The sequence below is a fragment of the Panthera tigris genome, chromosome D1, assembly GCF_018350195.1.
Source record: "Panthera tigris isolate Pti1 chromosome D1, P.tigris_Pti1_mat1.1, whole genome shotgun sequence".
Lineage (NCBI taxonomy): Eukaryota > Metazoa > Chordata > Mammalia > Carnivora > Felidae > Panthera > Panthera tigris.
The window spans coordinates 27,440,356-27,457,298 of NC_056669.1; the positions used below are offsets into that span (position 1 = coordinate 27,440,356).

General features: G+C 40.8%; 1 protein-coding gene across 3 annotated transcripts in view; it reads right to left on the bottom strand.

Annotated features, from left to right (window-relative positions):
• Positions 1-16,943, bottom strand: part of SNX19 (sorting nexin 19) — a 39,235-nt gene that overhangs the window by 11,283 nt on the left and 11,009 nt on the right. For all 3 annotated transcript variants that reach the window (XR_445075.2, XM_007082674.3, XM_042957816.1), the window contains exon 8: positions 15,358-15,487. Coding sequence is in view for 2 of the 3 variants with exons in the window: in XM_007082674.3 (XP_007082736.1) it covers positions 15,358-15,487 (130 nt within the window). In the remaining variant the exon portion in view is untranslated. The remainder of the gene's footprint in view (positions 1-15,357; positions 15,488-16,943) is intronic.

Sequence of the window (16,943 nt, forward strand, 5' to 3'; positions counted from 1 at the left end):
GATTACAATTACTTGCAAATTTACTGATGAAAAAATTGAGCAGGATAAGAACAAGAAAAATGCTCTATCACTAAAAATTTCCCTCCAGGAGGCCGTCAGTTTGTTAGATAGGTATCTTGGGCTAGAGAAACTCAACTAGCCGTGAATCACTTGAAAGTACTATAGTTCAGGCCACATATGCCCATTTTTTCCACATGGATATTTTAAGAATATGGCCAAAGCTTGTGGAAATCCACCTACAATTTACTAACCAATGCATTTTAATGGTTTAATAATCCTGCTAAAGAAAGACAGAAACTATGCTAATAAGGCAGGGCATGTTCCCACTGAACGCATACTGGTTTCTGGGGCTCGCCATTTCTCCCTCCAAGCATGTTCACAAAACATCTATTTAATAATCTGCTTCAGAAATTTCTAGAGGTAAATATCAGGGTTAATGACCTGTATCCATTTTTTAAAAGGCAACATATTTGTCCACCTCCAACCCACCACATCCTATATGCCAATTTTCTTAATGAACTTAGGTCTTCAATGATAAATACAAATGTTCAGTTCCACAGAATATAATTCATCTGGGTCAGGTATGGGAGCTTCAAAATAGGTTAAGTGCTCTTTTATCTGCATTTCTATTTTAGTCTTCTAGTTTAATCATGTCTGTCCAATTCTTGTCAAACCATTTTCCTTGACAAGAAAAAAATAACAAACAAACAGAAATTAAACAGCTTAGCATACAGCAGGCCAATTTACTGTTGAACAGATGAATAAATGCTTTCTCAAGGTAGCCAGTGAATACTACAGCATCTGTTTCAAACAATTTAACTTACTTTCTTTGCTTTTCTTGTTTTTCCTGTTGTTGTTTTTTAAAGCCTTTACCCCTAACATTTATCCACAAATTCAACTCCGAGTTTAAGCTTACTGGACACATTCTTATTAGTTCTATTGCTACTATTTTGCATTACTCAGTGTGTGTCCTCCCTTCTGCCCCCTTTTTAAATATATGCATACTTCTAGAATCTGATCTCAGTTAACGAAGCTGGTTTCATCTGATTTTGATTCTTTTCTTTCCTCACTGGAATTCTGTGTTTAGTTTGTTTATTCCATTTATTCCACACAAATTGGTTGAGCTTCTTGTAGGTGCCAAAAGAATAGACTGTAAGGTTCTGCGGAAAGGGATCTTACTGAATTCATTTTGATATCTTCCTCAGCATTTACTATAATAGTGCCAGTCATACAACAAGCCATCAAATACTGAATCAATTTTATTCCACGATTCTCATGGTAACTTTGAGTGTTAAATTTTTGAGTTAACTCATTATTATGGCATATAAAACAGTAATATTCCTTATCTCATTCTCTGTCTGTTCTCATATCCAGTGTTAGCTTTATCTAAACAATTTTTTTTTTACCTTCTTGCTCTTCACTGAATTGACAGGTCTCCTGCCATGTACATTCTATTATCCTTGAGTTATGCTCTATTTGATAGTCAGGAGTCCACCATGTGAGTATCATGTGCCAAAGAACAGAAAATTTGAAAATCTTCCCTTTGTACCAGCTATACATTCCACATTTCCCTTTGTCTTCCAAAGACAAAAGAACTTATAGACAGAAGAAAAGACGAAAATATAATCTGGGCTCTTGGGTCTCTAAGTATTCTATTAAAAATCTCAAAATGACTAGGGATATAGTCCATGTTTCCTCATATATCATCACTTATTTTTACACAAAAGGAGATAAAAATCTATTGATTTAATGAGCAGCCGCAGACTTTTTAAAGCACAAGTCAGATGTGCTGTATGGAAAGATGTCATACTGTCCTATCAGTCATGCTTCTCAATCTACACACTGGAAAACAGAGTTATTCTTTCTCCTTTTCCCTGTTCTGAATCCACATAGACCCTGCAACACCAAGGATTTAAACAATTAGTAAATCTAGGTGATCCTACCTCCTCCATCTCACGAATTCTTCAAACTTTCCCATCTCTATCACAATTCCTCATCACCTTTCATTGCTGTCAGTACAACCCTTTCCTAATTTGTCTCCCTGGTGCTAACTTTGCCTCCTTCAACTGATCCTCTGCAGCGCTATTTAGGTGATTTTTCTAAGTTACAAAGTCAATCATGTCATCACCTGTTTACATTTTGTAAGAAGCTTCCCCACAAATGGGGGACAAACTTGACGTTCTCTGAATGGCTCACAAGGCTCTGTATGAGTTGGCACCCATCAGACTCTTCAATGTAATCTGGCCACTCTCGTTGCACGTCATATATTCCTAATCATACCTGACTTCTTCGAGTACCATAAATACACCAGGCTGTTTACTGCTCTGCCATCAATACTCTGTTCTCCAGTGTCTGCTCTCCATTTCCCTACTCGTTTCAATCCTGCCTCAGAAGCCATCCTCCTGTGAGCCTGCTCTGGGCCTCTCATTGTTCATTACTTTATCACTTCTCTTAATCACCTACAGGGTCCTTGTTAAAGTCCTAACTTTGTACTCTAATTCCTAATTTATAATATTGCACCTCCAACTGGATATTAAATTTTGTAGGGTAGGAATTTGGGGTCTTTTTTGCATTTTGATCACTTAATGAAGTGTCTAGCACAGAGGGTAATCAATAAATGTTAGTTACTAAGGGAATTAATGCTCTCTATGGGACAATGGTCTAAAAGCATGGCACACTGCTTAAAATAAGCTTTGGAAAAGGCAAATATCCCAAAACTTAAAGCAGGAAAAGAATAGTAAGAGTAGAAAAGAACAGTAAGCTCCTCATTATTCATGCTTATGGAAGAAGACAGTAAGAGATTAAAAAAATTGTGGACAATCTAGAAATCCTTTGTATTTGGCATTTTATATGTATTTACATAAATATTAGGCAGATTTATTTTCCTAATAATCTTTTATTTAGGTTAACATTAAAATTAAACTGTGTTCCAACACACCAGGTATAGGGTAAATGTTGTAAGTATCCCAGGTAGTAAGTCAGCTGAGCTAGACTTCATCATGAGTTCATCATGAGGGGCGCCTGGGTGGCTTAGTCAATTAAGTGTCTGATTCTTGATTTTGGCTCAGGTCATGATTTCATGGTTGCAAGATAAGCCCCATGTCAAGATCTGTGCTGGGCATGGAGCCTGCTTAAGATTCTCTCCCTCCTTCTCTTTCTTTCTCTCTCTCTCCCCCTGTGCCTCCCCTGCTTGTGCGCTCTCTCTCAAAAACAAAAACAAACAAAAAAAACATGAATAATCCATGCAATTCACCTCTGGTTATGTATTCCCCTGGAAGGCAAGAGAGGTAGAAGGAAGGGACTGGGTCAGCCATGCTTCGTATGTGGCACACTCTATAAAGCCTAGAGAAGAGAGACACCTGCCAGCAGTCTATGTTTTGTCACTTTTCCTGGCAAATAGGCCCAGAGGATGGAAGAAACTGAAAGTCAAACAAAAGCAAAGGGGTTAAGAGGACTGTGAGTCACACTTGTATTTTGGGAACTGCCCCTGATGGATGGAGCAGCATCAAACTGATTCCAGCCCATTATTTGAAACTAGTAAGGAGAAGAAAATAGCAGAACGTCTGGGTAAAAAGTGACCAAAAGCAAGGGTCAGGTTACCTTTCTAACAAATACAGAATGAGAGGAAGACACTTGAGGGGTTCTGTGTTCATGGGATAAATGAGACTAATTGCAAAGGGAGAGCTCTAGAAATTTGTTCTAGATTTGAGGATTGTGACACCCTTAGGATTCCAGTTTGAAAGTTGGTTACACAAATCTAGTAAACCTCTGAAGACCTTCCCATCAACTTTTCTCAGCCGCATATAATGTTGCTAATGCACCATAATCCAGCCCTGAAAAGTCACAGCTGATAGATTCTAAGGCTAGGCAAAATCAAAGTCATGCTTCTTGGACAATTGCCTGTGCTCTTTGTTTGATCCATGTAAAAGCAGCAGCAGAACATCTGCCTCACAACCAGCAGCCTCCTTAGCGTCTCTAGAACAGTCCATGTCTTTTCTCCAAGCCCAAGAGATTCCCGTCACCACAGTTTTCAAGGCAATACTGAGTATAAACTAGCTCATACTCTTCTATGGAAAAGACACATTCAGTGGCCATAGCTACAAAGGCTTCATACAAGCAGTGTGCTATAATGACTGGAAATAACACTAGAAAGCCACAGTTTTGAACCTGCCTTGACCACTTGAATGACCAGAGTTCTGGCTTCCTTCTTAATAAAATGGGCTAATTCTTGCCTTACCTTCTTCACAAAGTTAATGATGGTAAAGTCCTGAGTGAGCTTTGCATTTCATGCCTTAGTTTTCCCTTTTGCAAACTGACTCTCCTCCTGGCAGGCTTAGGGATATAAATATTAGAACAGTGAACCACTTTTGTCCTGTGTGTTTAAGAAGATTGGAGAGAAACCACAGGGGCTTATGGGTAATTTGAAGATTATATTTTGGAATCTTTCCTAAAGCAAGACCTCAATAATACTAAACAATGCAACTTTCACTGCAAGGGCTGGACTGCAGGATCCAAAATCTCTCTTTCCTTCTTTCCTCACTCCCATGTGAACAGCAAGCTTGGGTCATTCTCAGTCACCAGGCAGCTGAGCCTTTCTTTCTCAGCACGTAAGGCAGGAAGGCAGGGAAAGGGAAGACTGATTAAAATGGGCACCCATTCAGAAGAATACTGAGTCTATGGAGGGGAAAGGACAGGGAGACGGAGAGGAATGCTTAGAACTGGAGCCCTGGAAAGAAAGGCAAGGGCACAAAGGAGGGCAGAAGGCAGGAATTTCACTGTTGTCTTGACAGCTAAACCCCTGTTGTTCCTGGTTGAGTTTACCTCACAGAAGGATGCCCAGGTTCTGCTCTGAGCAAACCCCACCACTATCGGAGAGGAAGAAGGAGGGAGAACTGAAGGATGGAAAAGTGGTAAGTGTGTGCTCTACATGATGCGACTGGCTCCCAACTTCTACTAGATCTCAGGTTAAAGTACGCTTAGCCATGATCTGGAAGAGAATTAGGGATTGGGTTTAAATAAGTAGACATAGTAGGGTTCCAAATTATACTGTGAAAATGGGTGGAGGAAGCTGGAAAAGGCTAAAAACAACAAGGGGTAGAAGAGTAACCCAAAGGTAGTTGTTTTCAGTTTCTTGTCTATAGGCTGAATTTTAAAACCTTTCCAAATAGAAGGTTATCCATTCTGATCCTAAGGATATGGAATAGAGCTGTGGTGACTCCAGATGTCCACATAGTAGGGATTTTGGGGGCACCACTTGTGGTTAGAAAACAAGGGGGAGAGAGGAGGAGGTGGTCAAGGGGCTTACCTTGAAGCTGCATTTCCATACCAAGCATACCATGTTATAGAGATTATATATTTACTGAGGAAGGGCTAAATTCCCCCAAAGAAAATCTCCGGTGCCATAATTACAGCACTAGACTAAGGTGTATTTCCCACCGGGTCACCCCTACTACCTCCCTACTCTAGTACCATACAGGTCTATTCCTCCACAGGGCACTTGGTGAAGTCTCTGTCTAAAGACAGAGGTAAAGATCAAACCTGAAGTGTTAACATATGGCTGTGTTCCAATACCAAATCAACAGGAAAGAGACAAATGATCTCCATCCATGGCTGAAAGCAAAACGAAATACCCTTGATCATTTAAGAGGTTTATAAGATTCCCAATATCAGTGCAATCTAGCATTGACAATGTCTACCTTAGTGACATATATATCTAGGATTCTGGTATCTTAAAAGGCCTTGAGTATAGGACCAACTAGCTTATAGAGAGTAGCAACAGATTTTTTCAACTTCAGATGTCCAGCTGGTTTAATCACTGTAGGCTGTCTGGTTTACTCTGGGTTTCTGAGTTAAAACTGTTCTTGATGAATCAGCTCCAGCACTGAATCCTTGAGGGGTGGCATGCACTCAAACGGGCAACTTCTGGCAGTACATACTGCTCAGAGAAGCAAGTGTACACTGAAGACCGATCAGAGAGAGGGGAGAGGGTGAAAGATAAAAGAAATGGGCTCATCTAAAAGTCAGTGGCCCAGAGTAGAGGGCAGATAAGTAGCTTCTGAATCATGGAGCAAGGCAGGGAATGGTTTCTGTTCCTATCACCACCAAGACAAGGACCTGTAGTTGCAAAATAAACCCTCCCTCAAAGAAGGCAAATGGGCACAATTTAACTTGCAGTGCCACCTGGTGCCTAGAGGGAGAATTCCTGCTCTAATTCCCTCAGCTTCTTGCTGGGCTTTCCAAGATGTTTTTGTCAAAATGATCTTTCTGTCTTCTGTGCACATGAAGATTCTCTCACCCAAACACTTCCTCTGTATCTGTCTCTGTCTCTCTCAGAGAGGGACTGAATGAAGATATTCAAAATACGTTTAAAGTTTACTTTTTATTTAAAGTAGAAATAATGCCCCTCTTCTCCTTAAAATGTTCAGTGTCTGTACTATTCGTTATGCTAAACCTAACTGACACCCATCTCACATACAGCTTTAAACACTTACTTTCCTTTATAAAGCCTTTAGCTCCAAGAATCCTAATTTGTTTTGTACTATGTTTACAGTCTATATCCAGTGTCATTTGGCCTCACATTATTCAATATTTCTAATTGTTTCATATGGGTTATTTCTTCTCTTAGGCTGAAAGGACCTTAAAGTAGAAACAGTCACACATCAGATCTGAAGGGCTAGCACAGAGGTATCAAATCTTAGACTTTTCAAAAATTATTTGTAAAGAGGTCACCATAACAAGAACATAAAGTTAGTTTCCTAGAAAGCAAGTGAAGAGAGTTAGGAGCATCTACATTACAGGGCAGTCCCCTGGTTCTGAAGAAACTCTGAGGTTCTGCTCTGGATATGACTGGGGGAGACTTTAAGTATGTAAGGTAGCATGGAGTGCATAGATAGATCATATGAAGAAAGAGGCCCTGCAGATCACAAAGCAAGCACAGTAGAAAGACCTCTCCAGAAAGATGTTGAAATGTAAACATATTCTCTACCTCAGATATGTTACTGCCCCAGCAAGTCAAAATCCCCAAGGAAATGGAACATGGACCTTATAAAGATGGGTGAGAAGTCATGGGTGATGCTGCCCTGTGCCAGGCTCACATCAAGAGGCTTTCATTATCATCTCTTATTCTCCAACTAACTTCATGAGTTAGGAACTCTTATTTCCATTTGGAGAGTAACTGAGGCAGAGGGAGGTTATGTGACTTGTCTAAGTCACACAGACAGTAAGACACAAAGTAGTAGGATTTGAATTCAGATCTGTCTGACTTCAAAGCACATATTCTTACTTCCCTGTGTGGAAGGAAAGGGGCTGAGAAGGTACAACAGCAGGAGACGCTTCCAGAGAGGTCAAGCCTGTATGGGTCTTACAGTGGGAGGCCCAGGACAGAGAGGGCACTATGTTCTTTCGGAAAGGAGAGTGCCACTAGGATAGGAGAAGGCCTGAAAGGCCCAAAGGAAAACCCTCTTTTCAGGCTCAACCATGGCTATGGGAATTCAAGTTGCTCACTTAGAGCTGTGGGGGAGGGATATAACAGAGGCTCAGTTCACGTTTGTGTTTCTTGTCCCCTAGCACTACTGAGGAATCCCTGCAATTCTCACTAGTGGTAAGAAGATGTTCATTTGACATAAATTTGTTAAGTGCTTTCCACATATATAGCTAGGTGCTTATGACAGAATGATGAATAAGACAGAGTCCCCACTCTCAGGATACAGACAGTCTGAAACTGTCCTTCAAAACTGTCTTGGGTTCGTATTTGTTTTTTTAATTTTTTTTTAATGTTGATTTATTTTTGAGAGAGAGAGAGAGAGAGAGAGAGAGAGACAAGGAGAGAGAGACAATGAACAGGAGTGGGGGAGGGGCAGAGAGAGAGGGAGACACAGAATCTGGAGCAGGCTCCAGGATCTGAGCTATCAGCACAGAGCCTGATGTGGGGCTTGAACTCACAAACCGTGAGATCGTGACCTGAGCTGAAGTTGGACGCTTAACCAACTGAGCCACCCAGGTGCCCTGGGTTCCAATTTGTAGTTATAGATGGACAAGAGATACAAGTAATGTGCCTTGAAAGAAGGTTTTGAGGTTGAAATACCTCATGATACTGTTTTATTCATAACTGATGCAATGATCAATTCTGCCTCTGTGTTTCAGTGTATGAGAATTTATATACAGAAGTGCAAAAACCCACAGGCATAGGTACATAGCCAGTCAGGTACCACCTATCTGTTACAACTTTAAAGGGGTATTCAAGTAGAAACTGTCGGTATATAATAGAAAAGGCATGAAGTCTTTATCCTAAGATGGGTGTAGGGTAAGTGGCACCTAAGAAATCTGACAGGGAGGCCACTCATAATAGGAGAGACTGCTGTGGCCCATCCTGGCACAATCTATAGAAGTTGAGACCTTTGTCAAGGTCTAGTGGAAGAAGCGTAAGACAAACGATGTTCCTTTTCCCCAAGGAAGCACAATACAACCTAATCCAAAGCCATCAGTGCAAAAAATTATTTTCAGCAACTCTAAAAACTGCCTGAGTCAATAATGAGAGGGCCAGAAAATAATCTGATAGGAAAATTTGAAGACTTAGTCTGAGATAATTTTATATCTGGGGCTCTTACAAAAGTATGCTATTTTCTACAGAAATTGTGTGTAGAAAGAGATCAAGTGTAAGAAACCACAAGGCACCAAAGCTGAATCAAAAGAGAAATTTATGGAGCAAAGGAGAAAGCTGTAATTTGCGTTTCTTGAGAAACTCTGAATCTTAACTCTGAAAATCTTTTTCTGACTGGGAATAGGATGTAGAACAGGGGCCCTAAGGGAAACTATGCAATCTCTGATCCAGGAGTGTTTTAAAAATAAAATCAGAAATATGCAGATGGAAATGAATTTATATACTACCATCATGTGCATGTGTCCCTCAGTCTAGTCAGATGGAAAGCAAGAGAGATTAGATGGAAATAAGGCATAGGAACTTGCAAGGTCAATTCTAGTGGTCACGCCTTGGTGAGGAAGCTTGCAGAGTTGGGAGGCAGTATGGAGCAGCAGCAATTTCATAGGCTTTGAGGCCAGGATGACTGAAGTGGAATCCTGGGTGTGATACTTACTAGCTCTATAATTCTGGAAGGTTATTTAACCCAAATATCATTTTCCTCACTTGTAAAATGTGTAAATATATGTCTATTTCACAGAACTGCACTGCACATTAGTACCTGAAGTACATGGCTGCTTACCTGGTATAGTTAGTATTTAACAAATGTTAGCTCCTTTCCTGTTGTACTTACTTGTACCCTTTGGTGGCAGGCCTGATGTTCCCCCCTTAAGACATAACCAATGTCAGAAAGACCCTTTATCCATCTGCTACCTAGACATGCCCACCGAGAAAGAGGCCCTTGAATAGATTCCTCTTAGAGAGCACCTAAGACTCTGGAGTGACCTAAGAGAATTAGTGGAGGCAAAAGAGTACACGGTCAGCCATTCATAATTCTCTTTCTGGAAAATGCACATTCTTGCCTGGCAGCACAGCCTCTCCAATGCTCCCCTACTCTCTCCCCATACACCTTCTGATTTTCCCTGGAGATAATCTATAGATATTGCTTTTCTAAGAAAATGAGTCCATGGCCTGGCATAAAGTCCAGTGCCTGCCATTTAATTTTTTCATCCATTTAATTTTCAAGTGCACTGCTTGTTGGACTCCTTAAACCTGACACATTCTTTCTTTTCTTCTTCATCTCCATATAATTCCTGACTTAACATACTTAACTAGTCTCTTTGCCCACAGATCACAGAACCTTCTTCCCTTTTCCCTACTCTTTTTACCACACTATTCCATTCCCACGTGCCCCTCAACATACACACACAAACACATTCACTCACTCACTCTTTAAGAAATCCTGATGTAGATGCCAAGAATGTGTCTGCTGCCCTTTTGACACAGAGTCTGATGCCATCTTCGGGGCCATGGGGAGGGCAGAGCCACGAGACGTGGCATTCGTGTACTCTACTGCTAGCCTGCCTCATATTTTTATCAGATCACTGCTCTGGGCATCCAAGCAGGGAACCAGTCCAGCTTCTTCTCATTCCTTTGCTCTACATCAGGACTCCATAATAATCTCACCCCTTACCTTGGCTGGGTCTTCCTGCCCCAAACCTTCTACCATCAATGGAGCACAGTACATCTCTCCTCTTTCCCTCCAGCCTAGTCATATCTGAGTACTTGTCCAATTTCTTAACCCTGATTCTGATGCATGCAGGGATACTGTTAAGTTTCTTCTGTTTTCGGACATGAGCAGTCTGCACAAGCTGGATTCACTTCTTGGCTTAGACTGCTACCCCCACTCCTCTTCCCCTCCCTTTGTCTCTAATTCCAAACAAGGAGTGCTCCTTCTTACATAATTGGATGTTCCCAGCACGGAAGCTGACATACGAGGTCAGGCGCGCATGCGTGCAAGACTTCCCTTTGACTTAACAATGCCTTTTTTGGGCATCTAACTTCTCTTTAGCTCCCTTCCCCCACTCTCTCCACACCATCAACAACATCAACAATCAAGGGAGATTTATGAAGCCTGGCTCAGACCAGAACTCTTCCAACCCTGGCTTAGAAGGAGGGGTCATGAGGTTGAATTTACTCTCCTTTTTTTTTTTTTTGCAGGCTAGAGAGAGACTGAGGGAGTGACTGTTCATGATTTGGCAGGAGTCCTTGGCATCCAAGGCAGTTACGTATATAGATCTTTTAAGGGAGCAAGGGGAGTAAACAAAGTTGAAAGCAGAAGCTAACTTATTTTCTTAGAGATGATAATGCTGGCGGCTGGAAAATTATGACATTTTAAGGTAATGAATGTAAATCTAGATGGCAGTTCTGTCCCTGATGCCTGAACTGCAGTGTGTTCATGATGACTAGAGAAGTGGCAATAGCTATCAGTGTCATCAATACCAACTACCTTTAAAGTGCAGAACTAAAGACAGCCCAAGTATGCTGCAAAAGGATACAGCTCAGATACTTATGGTTTCAGAGACTGAACAGCCATGGTGCTTCCTGGGGACAGTCTCAGAGAGGCCAACACTGAAGCAGGCAGGGACCACACTGTACCTCTTGTAATAGTAACAAAGGTATGTGGAGTGGTGGGGAGGTGGGGGAGGTACTGTAGCTTTGGGGGGGATATCAAATTCCAACTTATTTGCTTACCAAAGCAAATAAAGCCCAAGAATGTAGCACTGTATAAACCGCATCTTAAAAATAAAAAGAAGCGTAAGCTGTTCAGGGGACATGTAACATGGGATGACCTTAGGATTAGGATGCTGCAGGGCCCTTTGTGTTACATGAGAATGTGCATATAGGGAAATGTGGTTTGGATTTTACAAAATGACTGAAAATTTCCTCTTGGGGAACGTAGACTACTCTGAGGCAAAATAATTTTGTTGGTTTTTAATCCCTTCAAATCCCAGAACAAAACTGATCAGAAAAGATAAAGTCATTAAGCTGAAAATTAGACAAACATGGGTTCAGATTCTGCCTGTGGTATACTTATTAGCTCTGTGATCTGGATTAAGTAACCACACTTCTTTGTAAGCCTTAGCTTCCTCATCTTTGAAACAGGGATCATAGCTGTTCTACAGGGCTTTGAGGGGATTAAATGATATAATGCGCTTGTGTGTTCAGTATAGTGTCTGCACAAAGTAAACTCTCAACAAAGGTTTGCTGGGCACTAAATACGCTGAAGGTAACAATGTTATCTACATTGTGTTATCTACATTGTTATCTACAAAGTATCTACACTTTGAGTCCTGAAGTAAGCCCTGTCTATTCCCTGTCTACCATGCACAGGGGAACTTGCTGGTGTAAGACCACAGATACTTTGAACTTCTGGAAGGGGAATTGTAATTCTTTCCCCAGATATCCATGGTTGCCTCTTGACTCCCATCTTTTATTTTATGTATGTATGTATGTATGTATGTATGTATGTATGTATGTATGTATGTATTTATTTAAACATTTATTCATTCTTGAGAGACAGAGCATGAATGGGGGAGGGGAGAGAGTGAGAGAGAGTGGGGAGACACAGAATCCAAAGCAGGCTCCAGGCTCTGAGCTGTCAGCACAGAGCCTGATGCAGGGTTCGAACCCATGACCATGAGATCATGACCTGAGCCGAAGTCGGACGCTTAACTGACAGCCCCCCAGGTACTCCTTGACTCCCTTTAAAATGCTTCAAGAACACTGTGAACCCAGCACCAGCTATTTGAGAAGGGGGCCATGTGCATCATTTAAAAGATGGGAATGATTTCTAGGTAAGGATGAAAGGCCTTGCACAGGGAAGGATGAAACTCTTAATTCTAGTCTGTGGAGACTTAGGGTGTGAAGGGTGTCAACTGGCTATGTTCCCATTTCCACTGTAGCTAACACAAAACAAAATGGACCTAACAATAACATTTGATAGAAGTGGGAACTTTTTGATAGGAAGGGATATGAGACAAGTGAATAAGGACAAAATATCATCGCCTGGAAAAATCTTTGATGAACAAAGATAACAGACCACAGTTACAAAGAGTTTTCCAGAAGTAACTAGCCACAAAATTCTGTTCTTGCACAAGATTCATCTTGGCTTCATTCAAATTCACTAAAGACATCCAGAATTTCCCTCCTTTAACAAACAGAGATGCCACTCCATTAAAACAGAAAAAGTTAAAGGAATGTCAAGGGAAATTTAGTTGTAAGCCCTCTCCCTGATTTTGTTTATGGTGTGAGCTCCATGTGGGTTTTGCTCATACTCATTCACCAGATAGCTATCTATCCAGCTAACTAGAGGTGTAGTTCTAGTAGAAGTGTCAAGGGCTGGGGACGAAAAGGTGAGCAAGCCTGATTCAAAGTTCTTCTCATGAAGGCATTACTTGAGTCTAGCAGCTCTCCCCACCCATGTAACCAGGAGCACCTGGAAAATACTACTGAATTCTGTACTTAACCTACACTTGTCTGTGCTGGAAAGATACCTGGGTGGTCTGCTTCATGATGTCAGACATGGGAATACTCTAGTTGTTACTTTAACAAAGGAACCCATTGGCACAAAGTCACCTAGAAACCCCTTACAAAGCCTTTATTGTTTAGGAGCTCTATTCTGCAAAACTCAGAGACACAGGCACAGTGGGGATAGCAGTTGCTACAGGAGATGGGTATAGGGTAGAGCAACCTGAAGACGTAAAAGTAGAACAAATCTGGGGTCACCAGCTGGAGGAATTAGAAAGAGAAAGAATTTTTTTTTATCCTTTCCTTTTTCTGAAGTGCAAATAATTAAGACCTAACATCTACTGGATACCTTCTACGCACCTGAGATTGACACTATTGTTATTCCTATTTTCCAGATAAGGAAACCAAAGCTCAGAGAAATTAATCATAGCAGGGTAGTAGTATATTGTGTGGATAAGAACTTGGGCTTTGGAATTTCTGGATTTGATTTCTGGCTCCACCATGCATTAGCTTTGTGATCGTGGATAAGGCCCTCTGTTCTAACCCCCATTAAACTGTACAAAATATGAAAAGTAGAGACTATCTGTTTTGTTCACTACTGATCAGCCTGGTGAATTAAGGAGTAAGACCAAAACAATTTCCCAGCTAGATAGACAGGTAAGAGTATTTCAAGGTGAAGTGGATGAATGCTACAAACAGCTTGGACAACTGTCTACCAGTCAAACCCAGAAACTGCTCAGATCAGAGGGCACAATATATTTACTTCTGCACATCCCATCCACTCCACTTTACTCTTCTCTCTTCCCTATCCTGAGAGAATTTATAATCATTGCCCACTGAGGTAAATGCAATCTGGCTTAGAATTCTCAAGTTTGAAATTCCCTTGTATTTAATCTCCCTGGTTTAGATCTCTAAGAACCCTGACTATGTAAAATACTACTTTTTCAGTGATCAGCCTGTAATCGCCAAATATATTTCTCTCTCCTTATCTGGTACTGGCTCAAGCCCTTTAATATTCTGAGTTATTTACACTTCAGGTAAACTGATCTTCCTACCTTTTTCATATATGAATCCTTATCTTTGAATACTTTCTTGTGTTTTGAAACCAATTTGTCATGTAAATGCTTTCAAGGACGAGGGTAATCAATTATCACATACTAGCTAGTTTTAGGATCTTCCAATTTTTTGAAAGATCAGCATTTTGGAAGATTTTGGAAGATCAGCAAGGGAAAGCTTAACAGAGGAAGAAGAGAAACAAAGGCTCAATTAACAACATCCACAAGTGACTGAAAACAACACAGACAGACTCTGCTTTCAAGTATGAAGGTGATGAGAAAGGAAATGTTTATCTTTGATTTGGCATTTAGTGAGCATCTTCTATGTCCTGGGTCCTGTGTAAGTTGCTGGGGATATAAAGTCAGGTGTACTCCCTAAAGAACTGGTAGTCTAGAACATGGTTTCTTAACCTCTGTACTACTGTTATTTTGGGTAGGATGATTCAGTGTTGTTTGGGGCATTGGGAGTGGGGAGAGTGCTGTCCTGTGTAGTGTAATAGCATCCCTGGCCTCTACCCACTAGATTAAATAGTCTCCTATCTCCCTTCCCAGTTGTGACAACTCAAAATGTCTCCTGATATTGCCAACTACCCCTGGGAGAAAACTGGCCCTCACTTGAGGACCACTAGTTTAGGGAAAGAACATTATTTCTCTAATACGCTGTGTGATCAGTATTATGATCACAACTCTAAGGGCAGACAAGAGGGCTCCTCAGTTCTGGGGGAAGATGGGAGAGGATACCACAAAAAGTTCCACAGAATACATCTTTTCACAGATCTTTTAAGAGATATAAGTGGTGTTGGGATCACAATCCACATTTTAAGTCCAAGTATACTTCTATTCCTTACCATCCTGTGGAAGTACTTGCTCAGTTGTTGACTATTTACACACCTTTTGGAGAAAACAATCTTTATTTTCAGAGCACTGATCTGTTTTCGCCTTGTCTTTCTCATTATTTATCATCACAGTGAATACATACTGTCAGTGAAATGTTCACTGTAACAAGGTGAACAGTGTAGGGCTTGGGGTTTAACTGGGTGGAGAATGGATCCCCCAGTAGTAAGAGCTGAAGTATTTTAAGATCACAGGCAATGTCTGTAACTCGGTGGATTATGCCAGAAGTCCTATAGAAGCAGACCCATTCACTCTTTAGACAATGAGGTGATTAATACAAGCCTTTTGGTACACTTCAGGCAGTCTTCATCCCTGTACCCCTGCAACAGAGTCTCTGTCTTCCGTTATGGCCACAGGTTTCCTGGACTCGACACTTTCCCTCTCCAGTGCAGAATTCAGAATTCACACCCAAGCCCTGTCCAACTTGAGACTCTAATACGATAGAGAACTCTGCAGTCTTACCTCTGAATTAGGGTCCCAAAGACAAGACGAAGAACTTTTTGCATGTTTTCTGTACACAGCCATCTCCACTGTTCCATTAGCAGCAAGAGGAGCAGATCCAGGGCTGTGTCAGCTAGCTCTGTCTCTGTTCCTGGGGAATGAAAGGCATCAAAAGTAACTGAGAAGAGACCCATTCAGGTGGAACATATTTCAATGAACTGGATCTTCACCTTTATATCAATCATCTTGTATTTCTGTAATTCTTCTTTACTCAAATCAAGAGATGTTTACTTTATATCTAAGAAGTTCAGTGATAGGCTCTGTATTTCTTTATAATTCTTTTGTTTATGTTCCTCAGTCACTCAGTAAATATTGTTTGCCTTTCTAAAAGATTTTGCATATAAATATTTTTCCCACCTAGCTTCTGTTTCTTCTGTATTCTCTCCAGGGAGCTGAATACATTCTGTTCCAAGTAATTGCTCCCAACTAGTGACTAACTGGAGTTGGCAAGGCCCAGTCTCTTCCATCCTTATACTCCACTGGCCTCCACAAAGCATCATGGAAATGTTGTGGGCAGCAGATCTGGGGAAAGATTTAGGATTCATTCTCCTGTAAACAAGTTGCTTTGAAAGTGTCTCCATTACACAGAGCTGTTGGGTTGGGATCCAGGAGGCTTCAGTTTGGTTCTGAGATAACATGCAGTTCTAGAAAGGGCACTATACCTTTGGTAAAATAGGCCATGACAATTATTGATTTCTTTCCTATTTCAAAGACTGGAAAGAGGACCACAAATGAGTTCACATCTGTGCTAAGCTGAAGTCTCTTGAACAGATGTATTTCATGGATGGAAGCATCTGTTCTCTAACCCTGTTCAGGGGTCCCATGTCATCTGTGATTTGCCTCCCAAGAGACATCCCTAGGAATATATGAATGAATGAATGAATGAATGAATGAATGAATCTCAGCAATCTGATGCTATTGCTGTGATTAATATTACAATTAATCATCAACAATAATTTTGTTGGTCTAGGACAAATAGGTATTGTCTGGGCCAGTTTGCCCAAGCTCTTCTCCCTAAAGGGTTCTTTAGAACATTAATGACTTCAGATTTAGATGAATCTGTTAGAACTGAATTCTACTTTTTTCTTAATCCCACCCAATATATATATTTTTTCTGCACTGCATTTCAAGGGGAAATTAGAACTTGTATGTTTACTTTCCAGTCATTTGCTCAAAGACAGGATATTTAGGTCCTTGGGAAACAGCATCATTCTGAGCATCTGTCACCCTTCTCAATTCTATTTTCTCAGATTTAGTGTTTACCTAGAGCTGCCACCATGTGGTGACAGTTAGTCATAGCAGAAAATATAAGAAAAAGGAAAACAAGGCACCAAGTCCTCTGGAACAAAATGGTGAATTTCCTCTCATGTGAGAATTTTGAGTTTCTTAAGGCTAAAAGAAAAGCTCAGGCATAAACTATATCTTTAGAGTTATGATGTTGAAAATTTACAGCCTTGATTTTGGTTGTTTATACTGTTTTACCCATTTCATCTTTCTTACGGTTCTGATGCTTTTGCCATTATAACACTTTATTTACTTACCCAGTG